At 54.8% G+C, this 17418-nt stretch overlaps 1 protein-coding gene across 1 annotated transcript; it reads left to right on the top strand.

Moving 5' to 3' along the window:
* Positions 1 to 21: 21 nt before the first annotated feature.
* Positions 22 to 16945, top strand: LOC119098707 (protocadherin gamma-A2; the record flags this gene model as incomplete). Its single annotated transcript, XM_037221714.1, is given in 4 exon segments — positions 22 to 40; positions 5922 to 6063; positions 12029 to 12120; positions 16796 to 16945. Coding segments are annotated over 4 exon segments (387 nt in total), but the record flags the coding sequence as incomplete, so codon positions are not given.
* Positions 16946 to 17418: the final 473 nt, after the last annotated feature.

Genomic DNA, 17418 nt, shown 5'->3' with positions numbered 1-17418 from the left:
GACCGGACGCCGGGGCCTGGACGTCGAGGAGTATGAAATGGTGGGTTCGCCACCCGATGGAAGCCTCACATCGCGATGACGTACGATGGGGCGCATCTGTTTAACTGCTACGTTCCTGTACCGCAGTTCGTAGCTTGGTCTGAGCGGACCTCCTTGTGGGGATTTCCTGAGGCAACTTTGCTATGCATTGCGAGGCATTAACCTCTCGGCTATGGTAGTCGGTGCTGGCTGCATCTCACAGGAAGATTGCGTTGATGGCTTTTGAAACCACGCGCCTCGTTCTGTCCTCAGCTAATTAATGAAGTCGCGAAGCAACAGGATTTCGACTATAGGCAAAGGGGGTTGTTACGCTTTCTGTCAGGTCTCAAACATACGCGTGACGCAATTTAGCCTCCTACGCCCACGCCATCTGAAAATGCAAAGCCTGGCCAATAGGAGCCCCACAACCCCGTTAGCGTCCTGGAGCGGGCGCGGCTCGGCACCGCGAGCAACACCTTTATCCGACTGCGACCGAAAGATACGGCGATGCCGCATCGTTTCGCTGCGAGCTTCTGTGCTCTCGGACTTCAACCATTACGTGCTTTATAATCGTGACTCAGTTGAAGCGTTAAATTGCGTGCTTGCTGTGAAGCGCAGTCCTCGCTTATTTCTCCTCGGCGAAGACAGGCGTCTCGCTTCCACCAAGTCGTTGCGACGTTTCCCCGAAAGTGCTCGATCGACGCTAACGTCGCCAACGCGATTTTCTGACACGGTTTCCGGTCTTAATTGGCGGCGTTTCAGTCACGCTTCCGGAAGCCCGATCGCACGGCTGCTCCACCGGCGAACAAATCTCAGCCCTCAAATCTGACGGCACGCGTCAGGCGACCATGGACGGGCTCGTGGCTCCTCCCCTCGGGCGAGTCATGGACTCGCCGGTCGCCGGGCAAATCGCCCCCACGGGCGACGGACAGGGCCGCCTCTGGCGCGAATGACAGTGTTTAGCTGCAATTAGGCCGGCCCGTGATGATACGGTCTGTCGTGTGTGGATGCCTCGGGACCAAAAAACGCCGCTTGTTACGCTGTTTGAGGCTGGGAGTCGCTGGGTCGGGCGGCGCCTCAAGCGATCATGCCTCCTCCGTTGCTTTACGTGCTGTGAGATGGTATGCAGATCGGCCGCACGCAGGAAGGAAAGCTTCGCGGCGGCCTTCGTGTGAAGCTGCTTTCCTCCGCCGTTGGCATGAGGCTCACAAAACGTTACTCAGGGGAAGCTAGCCGACTTACATTGGGTCGAAGGTGCTGTCGTCATCGGCGGAGCCCCTGCTGCGTCGGCGAGGTCGTAGGTCATAGGCCGCTGGCATGTACTTCGATTTCGCGAAGACAGCACTGCCTTCGAGGCAGCACCTGCCTTGTCACTGCTGCAGGTACCAGTTACCGTAGTTTGTCCGGGTGGATGGGAATGGGCTGACTCGTGGTTTATCGCTCCTGGGCTCATGAATATGCCCCTCTGTCGCTCAGCCACGGGGTCCATACAACATGTTCGTGAGAGATGCTCGGCACATTTCTTAACCGCGCCAAATATGCCTTCTCCCTGCTGGCAATTCGATCATCACCCACCACGCTTACCGCAAAGGCCAGGCTTATGATCACCCTGGAACCATTGTCAGTACAAATACACTGGCTGGAATGGCTTTGAATGTCCCCGTCACCCTACGCCTTCACAATGTTCTTTCGTTTGCTGCAGTATTGCTGTAATTGGTGGTGGTGTTCTGCGCGCACTTCCCCACATGACTGGATTGGAGGCTTATGTGGTGATATGCAAACAAGTGTGAGGACAGTTGTTGGCTCGCGTTGTACGTTGATGTGTGGGTCAGATGGAGTGAATGCATGAGCGTGGCGTCCGTCCCAGCCCAAACGGCCGAGCGAGCATGTCAGTACTGAAGCCCACTTAACGGCTGAGCTGGCAGCCATTCTGGAGAGAAATAGATTGAGATTTGTGGATGGATGGGACAAAGACAAGAAATCTGAGCCAATTTAGACTTATTGTCGTGAAAAGTGCATGCAAACCATTCCGTGCGATAGTTCAAAAGCACAGGGTTCTTCTAGGATTTAGAAGGCGCCAAGGGTCGAATGATATAACCAAGTAAGTTAGATTGGTTTCTCCTGTGGCGCACGTCCGCTCCACACCCGTATCTGGGGGGATGTAGGGACGGGCCGCCCGCGGTGACGACAGGCGGAATGCTGAGCAGCCTTATGCCCAAGGCGACGTTCATCACGCTGGAATGGACCACTGCGGGGCAGTTGTGGCGCACGCAATACGTCACTTTACGCTGTACGTTGTCCGCTGTACATGCTACTGTAGGCGACCTGGAGCAGCCCTTTTACGGTGACTACATCATCACGTGCGATTTGCCTAGGGTGTTCAAACGCAAATTTTTAGAATATGACCGTCAAGTTTTGAATATATCGGAGACAGCCAATAGTGGCATTTGTAGCATCTCTGGTTTGGCTTCAGGATCCCGGTATATATATATATATATATATATATATATATATATATATATATATATATAATGGTTATCAAGGAATTCAGCGATGGCCAGCTTTGTTGGAATCTAGCCGCCAGATGGCACGGTAATAGACTGTGCTACTGGAGAGTGAGCATCTTTATTTGGAGCAGTTGCCAGTATTACAAAATAAGCATCTTTGTTGGAAGCAAAACCACCAACGGCATTTGTTCCTTTTACCAGGGTGTTTGTCTCGGGCTTGGGGCAAGACACTGTGTTGGGTTTTTCTCACGCTCACTCTTAGTCACTTCTCGCCAGCTTGCTTTTGAGATATTGCTCATACACGTCGTTGATTTATCCAGAGAGGGTTCATGAAATGTAGGTCTGAGATTGGTTTTTAACTATGATAACTAATAAGAACACTCCCAATGAGTGCTAGCCATGTCATGGTTAGTAGAGAGGTAGGGTTCGCTGTTCAAGCTAGCTGTTTACATTTCGCTGTATGTTTTCGGTGGTACTGCGCATGCGCCGTCGATGCTGAATATTTATCAGTCGTTTACCCTTGGCTTCTGTGGGTATGATATGAGTTGCTTGATTGGTGATTGGTAGGCGCTATTGGGAACAAAGACGGGAAGTCAGGATGGTGGGTCAACAAATGCCACGCGAGTGCCGGATCAATCATCAGGCGTAACCCCCTCTGTTTTCTCTTTGCGTCACGGGTAACCAGTACGCTGTCGCCCAGAGGAAGTGGCACTTGCGTTTCTAAGGCATCGGCGGTTAGGTGAGTGACAGGTCGGATTCCTCAGATCAGGCCTGCAGGGGCCTGACACCTCTTGTTGCCTTGTCTTTGCGTGGTAATTCAAGCCGCAGGGAAGCATTCGGGCAAGTGAAGTTGCGGCTGCACAGACAGGCTGCTTTAGCTGCGGAGACGGGGCGAGAACGAATGCGTTCTCGGAGGAAAACCGAAGGAGAGTTGTTCCGAAGGAGAGAGAAGTCGGTAAGATCATGCTGAGTGTGGAGGGGATGACCGTGTTCAACATGGCGGCGCCGGCGCCGTGTCAAGTAAGAAGATGTCATGGTTACCTTCGTTTGGGCTTATACAACGTTAGTACCTTTCGAAAAAAGTGAAATTGCATTTCAAGCACATTTTCGTGCGATAAATTTCCGTGCGCCGTCCGACACGTTCCTGGCGCTACCGCGATGTGCATGGGCTAACGTACTCTGCCTTTGGGACTTTTCATTTTATAGCATCCCATAACTCCTGTGCAGCCAGGTTCATTTGGCGCCACATTGCAGCCGTTTGCCTCATGGGACGGACGTGGGGCCATACGGTACGCTTAGGCCATTCGCGCCCAGGTGTGCGGAATTTACCATATTTGCCTTTCCTTCGCCGTGAAGAAACTCATTACTTCGGTTGAATTGTTGGAGCCGCGCTAGTGAAAAACATCCTTATTTATTCATTCGCGTTAGCGAATGGTGGAAAGCGAGGCGCTGGATCGAGAAGTTCTTTCGAACTGCATCAGTGCGTTGGGCGGAGGGGAGAAGGGGCGGCGTTCAATCGCCACAGAGGAAGCCGAGCTGTTCGCAGTGGAGCGCATAGGCACGTGTGCATTTTTGCCGAACCTAAGCGTTATTTCTAGCGAGCCACCTTGGTGTATTAGCGTAAGTGCTCGTCGTCCATCAATAGTGAGATCCATCTGGCAAAGAACGTCGTTGGCACCTCCCAGGCGCTGCCGAACTGACGGCGCGGTCTGCCTCTCGGGGCTTGAGATCCATCGGGCCAATGGCACGTGATTGCTCCTCTCGGGCGCCATGGGATGGTGCGACACTCTGTCCCTGGGAGAGCCGGAGGCTGATCTGATACCGGGGATGGTGCGACACTCTGTCCCTGGGAGAGCCGGAGGCTGATCTGATACCGGGGATGGTGCGACATTCTGTCCGTGGGAGAGCCGGAGGCTGATCTGATACTGAGGATGGTGCGACACTCTGTCCCTGGGAGAGCCGGAGGCTGATGTGATACCGGGGATGGTGCGACATTCTGTCCCTGGGAGAGCCGAGGGCTGATCTGGTACCGGGGATGGCGCGACACTGTCCCTGGGAGAGCCGGAGGCTGATCTGATACCGGGGATGGTGCGACATTCTGTCCCTGGGAGAGCCGAGGGCTGATCTGATACCGGGGATGGCGCGACACTGTCCCTGGGAGAGCCGGAGGCTGATCTGATACCGGGGATGGCGCGACACTGTCCCTGGGAGAGCCGGAGGCTGATCTGATACCGGGGATGGTGCGACATTCTGTCCCTGGGAGAGCCGAGGGCTGATCTGGTACCGGGGATGGTGCGACACTCTGTCCGTGAGAGAGCCGGAGGCTGACCTGATACCGGGGATGGTGTGACACTCTGTCCCTGGGAGCCGAGGGCTGATCTGGTACCGGGGATCACACACAAGCGGCAAGGTGCAGTGTTGTCGGTCGGGGTCCTCTGATGGTGATGGGGATGATGGGAAGGAGACAACAGAGTTCGGCGCAAAGTGCTGTCCACCAGCTGGGGAAGGGGTGGCAATTATCTAAGTAAATACCTATGCTAGCGTATGTATCCCATTAATGTGTGGTGACAGTCACCGCTCCACGGTTTTCAAGTCCCGGAGTGATCGGTGGTCGGTGGGCGTGTTATTTTGACGGAAAGCCGGTGAAGGGGCTTTTGATAACACAGTTAACACAGTCGGCTAGCCGCAAGCAAGCCGAACGCGGTGAAATTATCGGATCGCATTCCACCAGCCTATCGGGTTTTGCCGAAGCCTTATCTGGGAGAGAGCTGGCTTCACCTGCGTCCAGTGAGAGGTACTGTAGGTACGCTGCGCTGGGAAGTGACGCTGTGGGCTTTGGACGTGACGTGACGCTGGGCGGCAGCCTCTAGACGCCGTGACATTCCACCAGCTGCTCCCGTAACGAAACTTCAAATGTCGTGCGCATAATTACCCAGGCGTTATCCGCCCAGCCAGTGTCATTCCCACACCGCCGTTTTTGGTATCTTGTTCCCTTTGCCTGCACGTTTACGGAACTTTATGACATTAAATTTTCGTGGATGTCATAGCCACATTGATTGAGAACTCAAAGCCGCGTGTTGACATGTCCCGCGAGGGTAAGTCGTTCCGCCCGTCTTCCAACAGCTGCATATCAGGAATATAGCTGAATGTGCAGCACCTCGATGCACCTCCAGCACTCAGCGATTGTATATATATATATATATATATATATATATATAATATATATATATATGACACATCCCCGAGTCTTTCATGCATGATGTTCCGATGCTGCCCTCGCCCGCAACCTCGAAGCGAATTGTGCCCGTGCCCGTGACTTTGAACTTGACCATGATCCCGTGACGTCGACCTTGACCCTGACCCCGTGACCGTGACGGCGTGTCCATGTGCCCGCAGTTCACCATCAACCGCCAGACGGGCGTGATCCGGCTGGTGATCCGGCCGTTCGTGTTCTCGGAGGAAGACTACTCGTTCATGGTGGTCGCCAGAGACACCCACGACCAGAACGACACGGCCCACGTCCACGTCCACGTCATAGGTCAGCCGGGGTCACCATTATCGAGCTGGAGCTCGCTGGGGGAGGGGGGAGGGCGAGGACACGCCTGGTTTTCCGGTTCGCGTGGTGGTCGAGGTGACGTAAATCGAGTTGTGCCGTACCTGTCATTCAAGGTCACGGCGTACAGAATCACACACGTATCACTTGGCGTCATGATTATCGACCGTTGCGTCGGGTCGTTGGGGGGTCATTAAGGTCGTTTCAAACGTATGGTGAGCGCAGTGCGTTGGTCTAGCCGTGGTCCCTGCTTTGAACACGGGCTGCTCATGACCCTACCTTGTAAGATGTTCACACCCAGGTGCACAGGATGTGTACACCCAAGCGAATGACCTGAGGTCCCAAACGGCGCTGCTGCCGGGACGTGTCCTGCATATTTCGCATCGCTGCGCAGGAAGTACACCGGCCATGCAGACAACGCCTGTGACCGATATGATTGGCCTGACACCATGCCCTGCCTGATGGACATGCCAGTAGCACCGTCATGATAAGTTGAATGAGGCTGCGACGAAAATGACACATTTTACGAGTGTCATCGGCCAGTGAAACGAGCCCATTCACCTGCATACTCAGTTCGCCCCGCAAACACGGGTACGGCGTGAAGTATGCCGCTTGGGCGCTGACGTCGGCCGAGGCGTGCCGCGTCACGGGTCACGAGTCTGCCACGACGGTGCCAGCTGGACCGTGGCCCATTTGGTGGGCGATCTGCCCCTGGATGGGTGTGATTAGCTGAGTGGCCTCAGGCCTCAGGGGAGGTGTTGGGGAGATGGGACGTCCGCTTGTCGCGAGCCGAAAGCTACTGCTCAGGATTTCAAAAGTGGATGTTACGGTTTGATGGTCGTTGCGCGCAATGGCGGCAGCTTGGCAGACCATCAGCAGTTCGCCGACGGGCTTTGGCTGGGCTGGTGAAGAGCGCACGTGTGCCGGCTTACTCAGTGCCGAGCCAAAATTGGCATTTCTGCTGTTCCAAACAAGAATATGCCATTTCATCAAGGTCCATTTTCGCGCGAATTATCACCGTCATTTGAGCAGCGTCGACAGCCGAGCACAACAGCCTCTCGGCACCTATATGGCGTTGTCGTTTGGGTGTCATCCGTCACGCACCATCGTCCGCCATCGGCCATCGGCACCACCATCGGCCGCCATCGTCCGGTATGCGTGCTCGCCACCCATCAATCTCCGTTTCGAGTGACGGCGGTTGAAGTCCCGCGGGTGTCCCCCCCCCCCCGCCCCCACTGTCATCGGGCTGCGGGCCACGTCCGGTCTGTCGCCGCTGATGTCATCACCGCCGCGCTGTGTCGGCGCTGCACGGCTTTCAGCACTGTCACGGGAAGAAGGATTGGCAGTTGTGGCCATCAGCACGTCTTGGCCCCTTTTGTCAGTGCCGCACCGCTGCAGAGGAGTGCTGCCAGATATGTCCGGTCGACCACGCTTGCTCAGACGGCGTCCGTCGATAGCGTCGACATGTGGCGGTGCTGCTACAGCACGAACCCCCGCAACGCGGCTGTTATGCGTGGAATGTATTGACGCAGCCGATGTGTGGGGTATGGAAACCTTGCGGCGTCGATATTGTGTTATATTCTATTTTATTAGATTGTCTGTCTAGTTGTGGCGTTTGGCCAATCACTTGGCTCCACACGCGCTGGTCTGAACTCCGACTCCGGGTTCGATGTTCGACCCGCCTGGCGTCGTGGTGCTCCTGTGAGGGCTCCCCCGCTTCCGCGCCCTGGGAGCTGCCCGATCCGGGCGATCCGAACGATCCAGCTGTGTCAGCCGCCGCCGGACGCGACGATCCGCCAGATCTGCCACGCCGCCCACCGTCGACGGCGCTGGGAACGCCGGCGACAGCGCTGGAAGTGCCTCCGCTCCGGTGCTGGCGCGCGGCAAATCCCGGGCTCATCCCGATCGGAAACTTGGACCATCTGCGGCGGGACGTGTCCGCGGCAATCCTGTTCTGCTCGAAGAATCGCCATCCGCGCATCGGGGATGAGATAAAGGCTCACCTGTCGAAACTTGGTGCTCTCGGGCGATCGGCGGTGGCGCGGAATGATGTGCTGCGGTCCGGTCCTGGGCGGCGAGTGGTCATGGTTTCATCGGTCCGGAGCGGGCGGGGTGGCGTTGTGGACGGTGAGTGCGCCCTGCTCATGTTGCCATTGCGTTGCGCTTTTTTCGCTCTGTGTTGAGAGCAGCTAATGTCCTCGACAGCGCTGCGCGCGTGTTGCCGCTTTGTTGTCAACAGCCATAGTTATCTACCCTGACCAGCCTCAGGGCATTCGAACGCAGGACGCACGATTTCACGGGCCTGAGGACGGACATCTCACGGCCACCTTAGCTTTTGGCTGTCATCTTTCAACCTGCCACCATTTCTATCCTCACGTTATGTCTATTTTTACTGTCTCTGTCCTATGATCAGAACGGAGGAGCCTCATGCCTGACTGCGGCCTGCTCCTATGCCTCCCTTTGTGAGATTATTCGTTTTGCCCAGCGGCAGTGCGATGGCGAGCATCGACACCCGTCTTTCGGACGGCGAAGAATTTTACTTTGCTGTTTTTGGATTAACGCCGCCCGGAAATCTTCTCCTTTTGTCATTTTCCACGGACGGCATTGAAAATGCTTTGGACAGCAAGGCTATCATCAGATAGGTAAAAACTGGAGCACTTGTAAAGCAGGCGGCAAAGCCCAAGCGCGTAGGATCCAACAGATTAACGTCCTTAAGAAATGATGACCCGCACAGGAAGGTCAAACCTTTCAAACAGACTTCAGTATCGTAACCGTTTCCCAACGGTGCATGCATTGCGTATCGGTGATAATTGCTCCCAACAGACGGATTGGACACCCAGGTGCCCGATGGCATCGCCAAACACTACCAGCCCAATCACACGAGCGCGACCTCGGACGCGCGTCCTCGCCGAACGGGGATCGCTGGACGCCGAGCTGCTGGGCCCTGACGGGGGCGTCGGGCGCGCCGCCGCCGCCGTCGCCGCCGACGCCGCCGACCACCTGTTGCCACGCGCCGTTAGGCGGCGGGGCCAGGTGTCGGCAGGCTCGTAAACAGGCGCCGGGCCGCGTCCCCGGGTCCGGGCCGGGGCCATCCGGCCAGGACGGCGCCCGTCAGCGGGCCGGTCGCAGTTTGATGCGCTCACGTGCCGCGCCCCGGCGCTGACGGACCGAAATGTGTCTCCGGAGCGGAGGTGCCCGGCCCTGACCGCCAGCCGACGCTGACAGCGGATTCGGGAGAGCGGGAGCGAGAGGGAGAGCGAGAGATAAAGAGAGGGAGAAAGAGAGAGAGAAAGAGAGAGAGAGAGAAGGGAGAGGGAGAGAGGGAGAGAGAGGGAGAGAGAGGGGAGAGAGAGGAGAGAGAGAGGGAGAGAGAGGGAGAGGGAGAGAGAGAGGAGAGGAGAGGGAGAGAGAGAGGGAGATAGAGAGGGAGAGAGAGAGGGAGAGAGAGGGAGAGAAGGGAGAGGGAGGGAGAGGAGAGAGGGAGAGGAGAGGGAGAGGGAGAGGGAGGAGAGGGGAGGGAGAGGAGAAGGGAGAGGGAGAAGAGGGAGAGGGAGAGGAGGAGAAGGAGAGAGGAGGAGAGAGGAGAGAGAGAGAGGAGGAGGAGGGGAGAGAGAGAGAGAGAGAGAGAGAGAGAGAGAGTGAGAGAGAGAGAGAGAGAGAGAGAGAGAGGAGAGAGAGAGAGAGAGAGAGGAGAGAGAAGAGGAGAGAGAGAGGAGAGGAGAGAGAGAGAGAGTTCGTGGCCCAAAGGTAGTGAAGAGGCGGATTTCCGGTGGGTCCATTTACAGATTTCAGATAACGGGCCTGGGATTCGAAGCCTCATCCCGTCCAAGTGCGGTGTTGGATCCGTCCCCTGCTGGACGACCGCTTGGTCAGCAGGTCAAATTGCTCGTGGCCACTTCCGCGAGATCAGCGGGTGGAAGTCGCCGACTGACGGGCAGTGAGTCCCCCCACTCCGTCATAGAACCCTCCCACTCCGTCATGAGCCATTTTAGGAGCCCAGTTGCTGAGGTGGATCTCAGCCCACTCCGAATTCTCGTCTTTGCCTCCCCCTCCGAAGTTTATGACCGGTCCCCGCAGCTTTCGTAATGGTGCCGATGTAAAATCGGCAGGGAAGCTCCGTTTTGCGGTAGGTTCGCTCGTATTTATTATTAGACTTGGTGCTTTAGGGTTGAGTTAGTGGAGCTTCATCACCCGAGTAATTAATTGCGCACAAACACGTAACTCGCGCCTCGAAAGGAACGGCTAAGACGTGGCAGCGGTGGTCTAGTGTGGTAAGAACGTATTACAACTTTATTTGCTCCAGAACGAAGTGAAGTGTTAGTTCGCATCAGTCTTGGGAACAGAGGCCGCCTCGGTCTTGGGCTTCACTTCGCGAACTCACAGTTGTCGTCCAATGACTTTCGGTTTACCTTCGGTTGCCTAAGTTGTTCCACGTCTTGCTTCGGCTTCGTCTTTGGTTCCATGCCATTTTGAACGCCATTTCGGCTTCGACGTTGAACAGTTTCTACGAACTGGAATCGGTGTTGTCTATTGCTTTCGAACCATTTTTGAACTATGCTTCCGGCTCTGGCGTCATGTAATCTGGCCTCCGCTGCTGATTTCAGCTTTACCATGGCAGTTTTTCCCTCACCGCAGTTAAGATTTTCTTCAAGAAGTCAGTGTCGTCTGTTCTGCCAGCTCAATATCCCACTCAACTTGGTGCTACGGTGTGTACGCATACATGGCTAAAAGCCAAACCAGCCGTCATTCTCAGGGCCCATTCGTACCTGACGACGACCGAACAGTATATTGTTCGAAACATTCTCTGCATGCTGACACACAAGACGAGGACGACAGTCTGAAACATTTTATCTGTTATGCCAACACCTCGTCCGAGTCATTCCGCAAAGCCTGAATATGCTGTCTGATCCCATACATTTCTAGAAAACGCGAAGATAGTTTTGGTTTTACTGAACAATGTCGCGCACTAGATTCGGCTTCGTTTTCAGCCTCGTGATTTCAGAGTGATGGGTTCGACATTGGCTTCGCATCTCAGGTTCCAATTCTGGCTTCGGCTGAAGTTTCACGTGCACAGAGTTCGAATCCACTGATTTCGGATTCCGCTTCAGGTTTCAAAAATGCGAAACCACTGGCTTCGGCTCCGCAGCTTCAGACTTGAAGCTACAAATTTCGGCATCGACTTCGGCTTTATGTCAGTGTTTTGGCGTCGGCTTCGGGTTGGAAGCCAGAAGCCCGGCTTCGACCCATGCCTGGTCCTGACAGTATCTATGTAGCTCCGTCAGGTGGAAGGCAAGGGAATGTCATGGCTCGTATAGTTTTGTGTCGACCTAACCCCAGTTACACCGTCACGGAAGTAATGCCGACGTTCACTGGCGTTCACACAGCAGTGCACTGGCGCACCATGAAATTGGGGGAGGGGGAGGGGCAGCAAACCACTGCGGTGGTGTAGGTTACCACTGCAGGGTTCATTTAAAAGCTGAACTGGATCATTACGGCGAATCGGGCGAGCGCCTAGTACAAGACACCACGCAATTCAGGGGGAAATCTTGCAATGTTTTTCATACTCAAAAGCATACATTTCTCATTGTGCCGAGTCCCGTCAACAAATCGTAGCAATGATTTCATCATGTTGCTTCTCCTGTTGCGTTTATGCGCCGTTACGCTGGCTAGCCGAATAAAGCTTCTGTGCGGTCCTTATGCTAGCTCACAACTGCGAGGCCGCTCCTCCACTCGCCTTCCAATCTTGTGGTGTCCTCGCCAGTGCAAACGAGTTCACGTTGTTCCACGTCCACAAATTCAAGCCGTTTGGGAAAGTGACCGCAGCCGCGTACGATCGCAATTGAACCGCGCAATGCTATCAGCCGCTCGCCCTGATCCCCCTAAAAATCAAATATCAAACCAACTGATGCACCGGTGGAACCGCTGTCACCGCCGCTTCCGCCTTCCACAGATGTGAACAACAACCGGCCCAAGTTTCCGCAGTGTGAGGAGTACCGACCGGAGGTGGAGGAGAACAAGGGCATCGGGACGCCGGTACTCACGGTAAGCGTGCCACCGACGGCGCCTGAACCTTCGCCCAGAAGGCGCGCCGTCCCACAGGGCCCTCAGGCTGTGCCGTCCCGTGACTTGGGTGCCGCGTGTTCGATCCTAGGTAACTGCCAGGTTAGACGTTTTTGTGCGCGGCGCGAGAGAGAAGGAAGCAGTCCTAGATTTTTTGAAAGGGGAGCAGGAAAGCTCTGACATGATAACCATTGATTCGTTGACGACGAGACATCTCGTGCCCACGCACGTGCGGTGCATCGCAGAGCTGTCGCCGACCGACATGAACACGCCTGCGGTGGCGACGGTTTCTGGCCCGCCACCACTTCTGATCTCTGAACCCAGTCGCTCCGCTCCGCTCGGCCCGGGGACACGAGCCCCGGAGCGGCGGACACGAGCCCGGAGCGGCGGACACGAGCCCGGTGCGCGGACACGAGCCCGGAGCGGCGGACACGAGCCCCGGAGCGGCGGACACGAGCCCTGGGGCGGCGGCCGCCCTGCCCCCTCCCAGGAGGACAGGTGGCTCCGCACCTGTGCGGCGTGGAGGGGCCGATTGGGACATTAGGACGCGTCGGAGACGACGGCTGACGCGAGGGTCGACACCCCCTCCTCCTCCCCTACGCGAGCCCGACCGACGATTAGCAATGAATGAGGGCGACGGTAACGACGTTGTCGACGAGACCGATACCTCGCGTGGCGAGGCCGGTGGTTTAATGACCGTTTAAGTATGGATGAGAGGCTGCTGGGCGTGGTGTGGTGTTTATTCAGCGACTGGAATACATCACGACTGTCATATTTCTGCGCTTTTCAAGGATGTCTCTGTCGCTGTACCGATGTCAGATGGAAGGATTATTCGTTATCAGCGTTCAATATCCGTGCCCTCTGTTTGAACACGTTGTCAGATGCCGGCCGGGTTTGTATTTTACCGTGAAGGCGTCGTAAGAATAGGGTGACTGCTAACTTTCTGGTAAACCAAGTAAGCTGGACCAAATTGTGGGTCCAAGCATTAAACTCTGGTTTTTATGTTCATTGATATGAACGACGCATAATATTTGTCACCGGTGCAGTGTTCTGCACTGTTTGCTTGTTGCCAACAGATTCGGGCTTTGAATGGGTAATTAATGAGTATTAACCCAATTTGGTGTTAGGATTGTAGAACTTCTTTAGTGATGTCACGCTACTGCACGGCTAAAGGAATTGGGCCCACTCCCCAAAAATTGTTAGTACCTACCTACATGCGTAGAAGGTTGGTGGTACCGCTTCAAGATGCATACGTTATCTTTGGTATCAACTATTCGCGCATCGCACCGCGACATATCCGCGGCGTTTTCGCTCTTACGTGAACCACGTCGATGTGGAAGAGTGGGACCGGCCCTCTGGTGAAGCAGCGCTGCGGCGCAGCATCCGCCGGGGCGTTACGGTACCCAAAGCCGGAGCCGCCGGTGGGGACTGACAGTATGCCCGTCACCCTGCGTTTGTTATGGAGCCGTCGGTGGGAAGTGACAGTATGCTCGTCACCCTGCGTTTGTTGGGGTCAAACCGTTGGTCCGTAAAACAGCAGATTTCTTTTCGTGCTAGAAGTCATGAATTTGGTACAAGAAGGAAAGGCCTTGAGCTCGTGGTTTAACAGTGTTATGGGTTCAGAGTTTTTAAGCCGAGTGATCGACCTTCAATATGGAAGTTCTCTTTGTTGGTCTATTTCATGTAAAGCTATATCGTATGCCAATGCTCTTCAATATTCGTTCAGCATTGGGCCTTACACACATGTTGTGTCGTCAGGGTATACATGTTTGCAATGTGTAGCCGGTGGTGAGCCTTTCGCTGGAAACATGAACCCTCTTCTCTCCTCTATCCCCTTCCCGTCCACCCCTCTTTCACCATTCAGCACGTCACACCGCCAGCACATCACCTGGATCACATTTTTGAAAGTAAAGTCTCGTGTTGTTTGGCTGCCAACAACTAATGACGCGCGCCAATCAGGGCAAACAGGATAAATCCGTCGCGGGACGCAGGGTTCCGTAAACAGGACCTCCTCTCCGCCGCGCGGTGCTGCTCCTGACGCAGTGTTCGGCCGCCTGATGTGCCGGCCGGTGTGTCAGCAGGACCACACGTGCCTGGCGCTCGGCTGCGCTGTTGACCCCCGCCCCTGATCTGATAGGCGGCGGACGGTTTCCGCGTGCCTGGTTTCGTTTCCGTCAGGATTGAGTCGCGTCCTCACGGCGACCGCCATCGATCCAGCGCGAGGCCGCCGCTGTCGGTAGCCACGGACGCCACCGGCGACGCCGACGCACCCCATCTGTCGGCATCACGGGCGTTTCGCGTCCGTTGGGGCAGCGGGATTTGGGGGATTAATCGCGGGTATGGTCGGATATTCGGCCCCGGTTTGGACGCAGTCTGGACAGTCTTCACTGCGTTGTGAAGCCGGCGCGTCTGGTTTTGTTTGGCCAGATAGTTCCGAGGAGCTGAAAATGGAAAGGTAGTCTAGGCTTGTTTGATATCTCTCTTGCCTCAACAAGCAGGAAAGATAAGCCAATAACGTTTGGGTTGAAAACAATTGCAAATGCTGTGTTTCCGTACGTTTCGCCCTTGAAACCACGCCAATCAGTCCCCGCATGATTGTAATTTCTGCGTCATTCGGATCACATCCTCGCAGTTGCACAACATAAGCGAGTCCCAGGTGGCCCAGGCGCGTGTCCTCATTGTTAATACAGCCCAGTCGGGCGAGCGTGATCTGCCGTTGTTCGCCAGCAGCGGCGCGGGGCGCCGACTGCTCGCCGACTGTGACTGGGTCAGCTCCCGCCCGTCACCCGACCTTGACCTCCGGTCAGCCCCGGCGTCCGGAGTAGGGCGCCGTCCGGCTCTTCTGGTTGGGCAGAGAGGCATAGAGGGGCTGCATGGACATTCTTAATGTTTATCAGCTTTGAAAAGGTCAATTCAGGGTCACGAAAGGTGAGATTTTGAAGAGATGTCATGTAAGGCCCAGAAATTTCAATGGCCGAAATTGATGGCATGTGGAAGTAGAGATTTCACAACCGTTCAAAGTCAAACTGTCACTCTGCATTCGATGCCACCTTGCCTACCCCACGAGGACAAAATTCTTAAGAGGTGTCTTAATGGCAGCTTGATCATGCTGGACCTGCCTCGCGTAGCTTGGCCATCTGACAGGTAAGCCGCTATGAATACCTTAATTGGTTCATTAGGACACAATTGAGAGCGTACGTACGCATGTGGTGATGTAAAAACGTAGCTAGTGCTACAGCCCCGGTTTGGTGCGGTGCAAATCGGCTCGGCTGAATCGGCAATTGGAGGACCGTTCCCCGATGCTGCGGTAGTGGCGAAAGTGGCCGAAGCGTGGCCTGGCTTAACTTCCATGTCGCGCCAGAGCACATAACAAGACAATTTGGGTGGGCGCCGAGTGAGTTGTCAGTGCATTGTGTGTGGTCCTCTGTTTTCGGAGATAAATTCGCGTTTACTGGAAGCTTGGGAGTATCCCTCTTTATTATTATGTTCTCCCTAAAGAGTGCGGTGTTGCGCGTCCGCGCGGTAGCAGCCTAGAACTAACTTCATGACGTCGGGCTATTGACTTTAACTTTATGCCTTGCTTTTGGCAATGTGCCTGACGCTCGGACGGATCCTGGCTGTGCGCGTGGGATGTATGAATATGGCCGGAAACACATGGATACAGAAGTCATGAAAATCGGCCCAACATTCGCACGCGCGGAAGAAAGCGTCGAATGCATGACTTCAGCAAGCCACAAAACCTGTCTATGAATATCTCAATCACTGCTGCTATTTGCCCTGATATTCCCTGACGGCGGAAATCCGTCTGGCGTTGGCAGCTGGCGCTGCGGTTCGCTTCTGTCCATACGCTAACTTGGACCTAATGCTAAACCTCCTCCGTCACCGCTCCTCGTCCGTAAGCTCTGCTTAGTTGGCGTCCGCGGCCACGTCTAACGATAGTCATTGGAGGCAAGTCTGTCAGTAAATGTCCACATTCGCTCGTTGCAACATAAAGGGCATGGAAAGCCCCAGTACACTGCGTGCCTTAAGAACTTGGCTGGCGATTGCGACGTGCCATCTCAGCTGAGAGATGTGAAAACAAAATGCAAAAGAACAAGAGCTTGTTTCATTTCTCCGCGTTGCTTTTTCTCTTCTCAGTCATGAGTAGAACTAACAGAGACAGTAACCTCTTTACGTTGAGGGATATGAGATTGCTGACCTTTTTCTATTCCAGCCTCGCCATATAATGGAAGGATGCCTATATAATATTGAGAGTGTTTCCTTCGATCAGAAACAAAGATATAAGGTTGGATTTTCTATTAATCTTGCCCGGTGAAACGTCATTTGCTCTGGTGATCCAATCAGCGACCGTATTCCTTCCGCGCCGTTGGTCAGAACTTGCCAATAAACTTTCTTCGCCGGAAGAAAAGAAGGTTGAGAGGTCATTCCAGCACATCTGCGGTCATTCGAATATGTAAATAAAGGAAAATACAGCTACTTCTGATGTGTCACAGGAGGCAGACAAAACAGTGTGCGAGGACGTACAGCGACGGTCTGTTCAGGACGGCATGATGTGGGATCAACGCCCTCTGCTTGTACTGTTTATGTACGATTGAGTTTGGATTTCCGCCATCCGTCTGGGCGTGCTGCTGACGTGTCTCCGTGCTTTGTATTGCAGGTGGAGGCGACGGACGCGGACAAGGGCGAGAACGCCCAGGTGGTGTACTCACTGGTGACCAGCCCTTTCTCACTGGAGTCGTTCTTCAGCATCGACCCCGCCTCTGGGCAGCTCACCACGCTGAAGGTACCGTCAGCCCCCCCCCCCCCCCGCCCTCCCGCAGTTAGTGATGTCAGACAGCCCTGCTGCGTCATATAGCGACGGATCGCACGTTGCGTCATAGCCAAATTGCTGATTCCAGGAGCGATATAATGCCTTCTGCCCACATTGGAGCGTGATGTATGCTTCATCTAACGCATTCGTTTCGTAGTGGAAAAAATCATAGTCGCCAGCTTGCAATAAATCATCACACGAAAAGCAATGAAGTGGAAGTAATAAAAGAACGGGAATCTAAAGGTTGTTGATACGCCGTGCTTTGTAGTCTCGGTATTAGTTGTAGGTCGTAGATTATGTTTTAACATCAACAAAGCTGAACAAGCAAGAGCGCAGGAACGTAGCCGGGGAGGGGCGGGGGAGCCATGCTCGCCCCTCTTGTCCAGAAGTCGAAATCAGATACTGGGAGATTTCGCAGGAACTTGGTCGAAAGTTGCAAGATGCGAGAGACAAATGACATCCCTCTGAGG

This window comes from Pollicipes pollicipes, unplaced genomic scaffold, assembly GCF_011947565.3.
Source record: "Pollicipes pollicipes isolate AB1234 unplaced genomic scaffold, Ppol_2.1 Scaffold_4740;HRSCAF=5597_pilon_pilon_pilon, whole genome shotgun sequence".
Lineage (NCBI taxonomy): Eukaryota > Metazoa > Arthropoda > Thecostraca > Pollicipedomorpha > Pollicipedidae > Pollicipes > Pollicipes pollicipes.
This window is presented reverse-complemented; position numbering and strand designations above follow the sequence as displayed.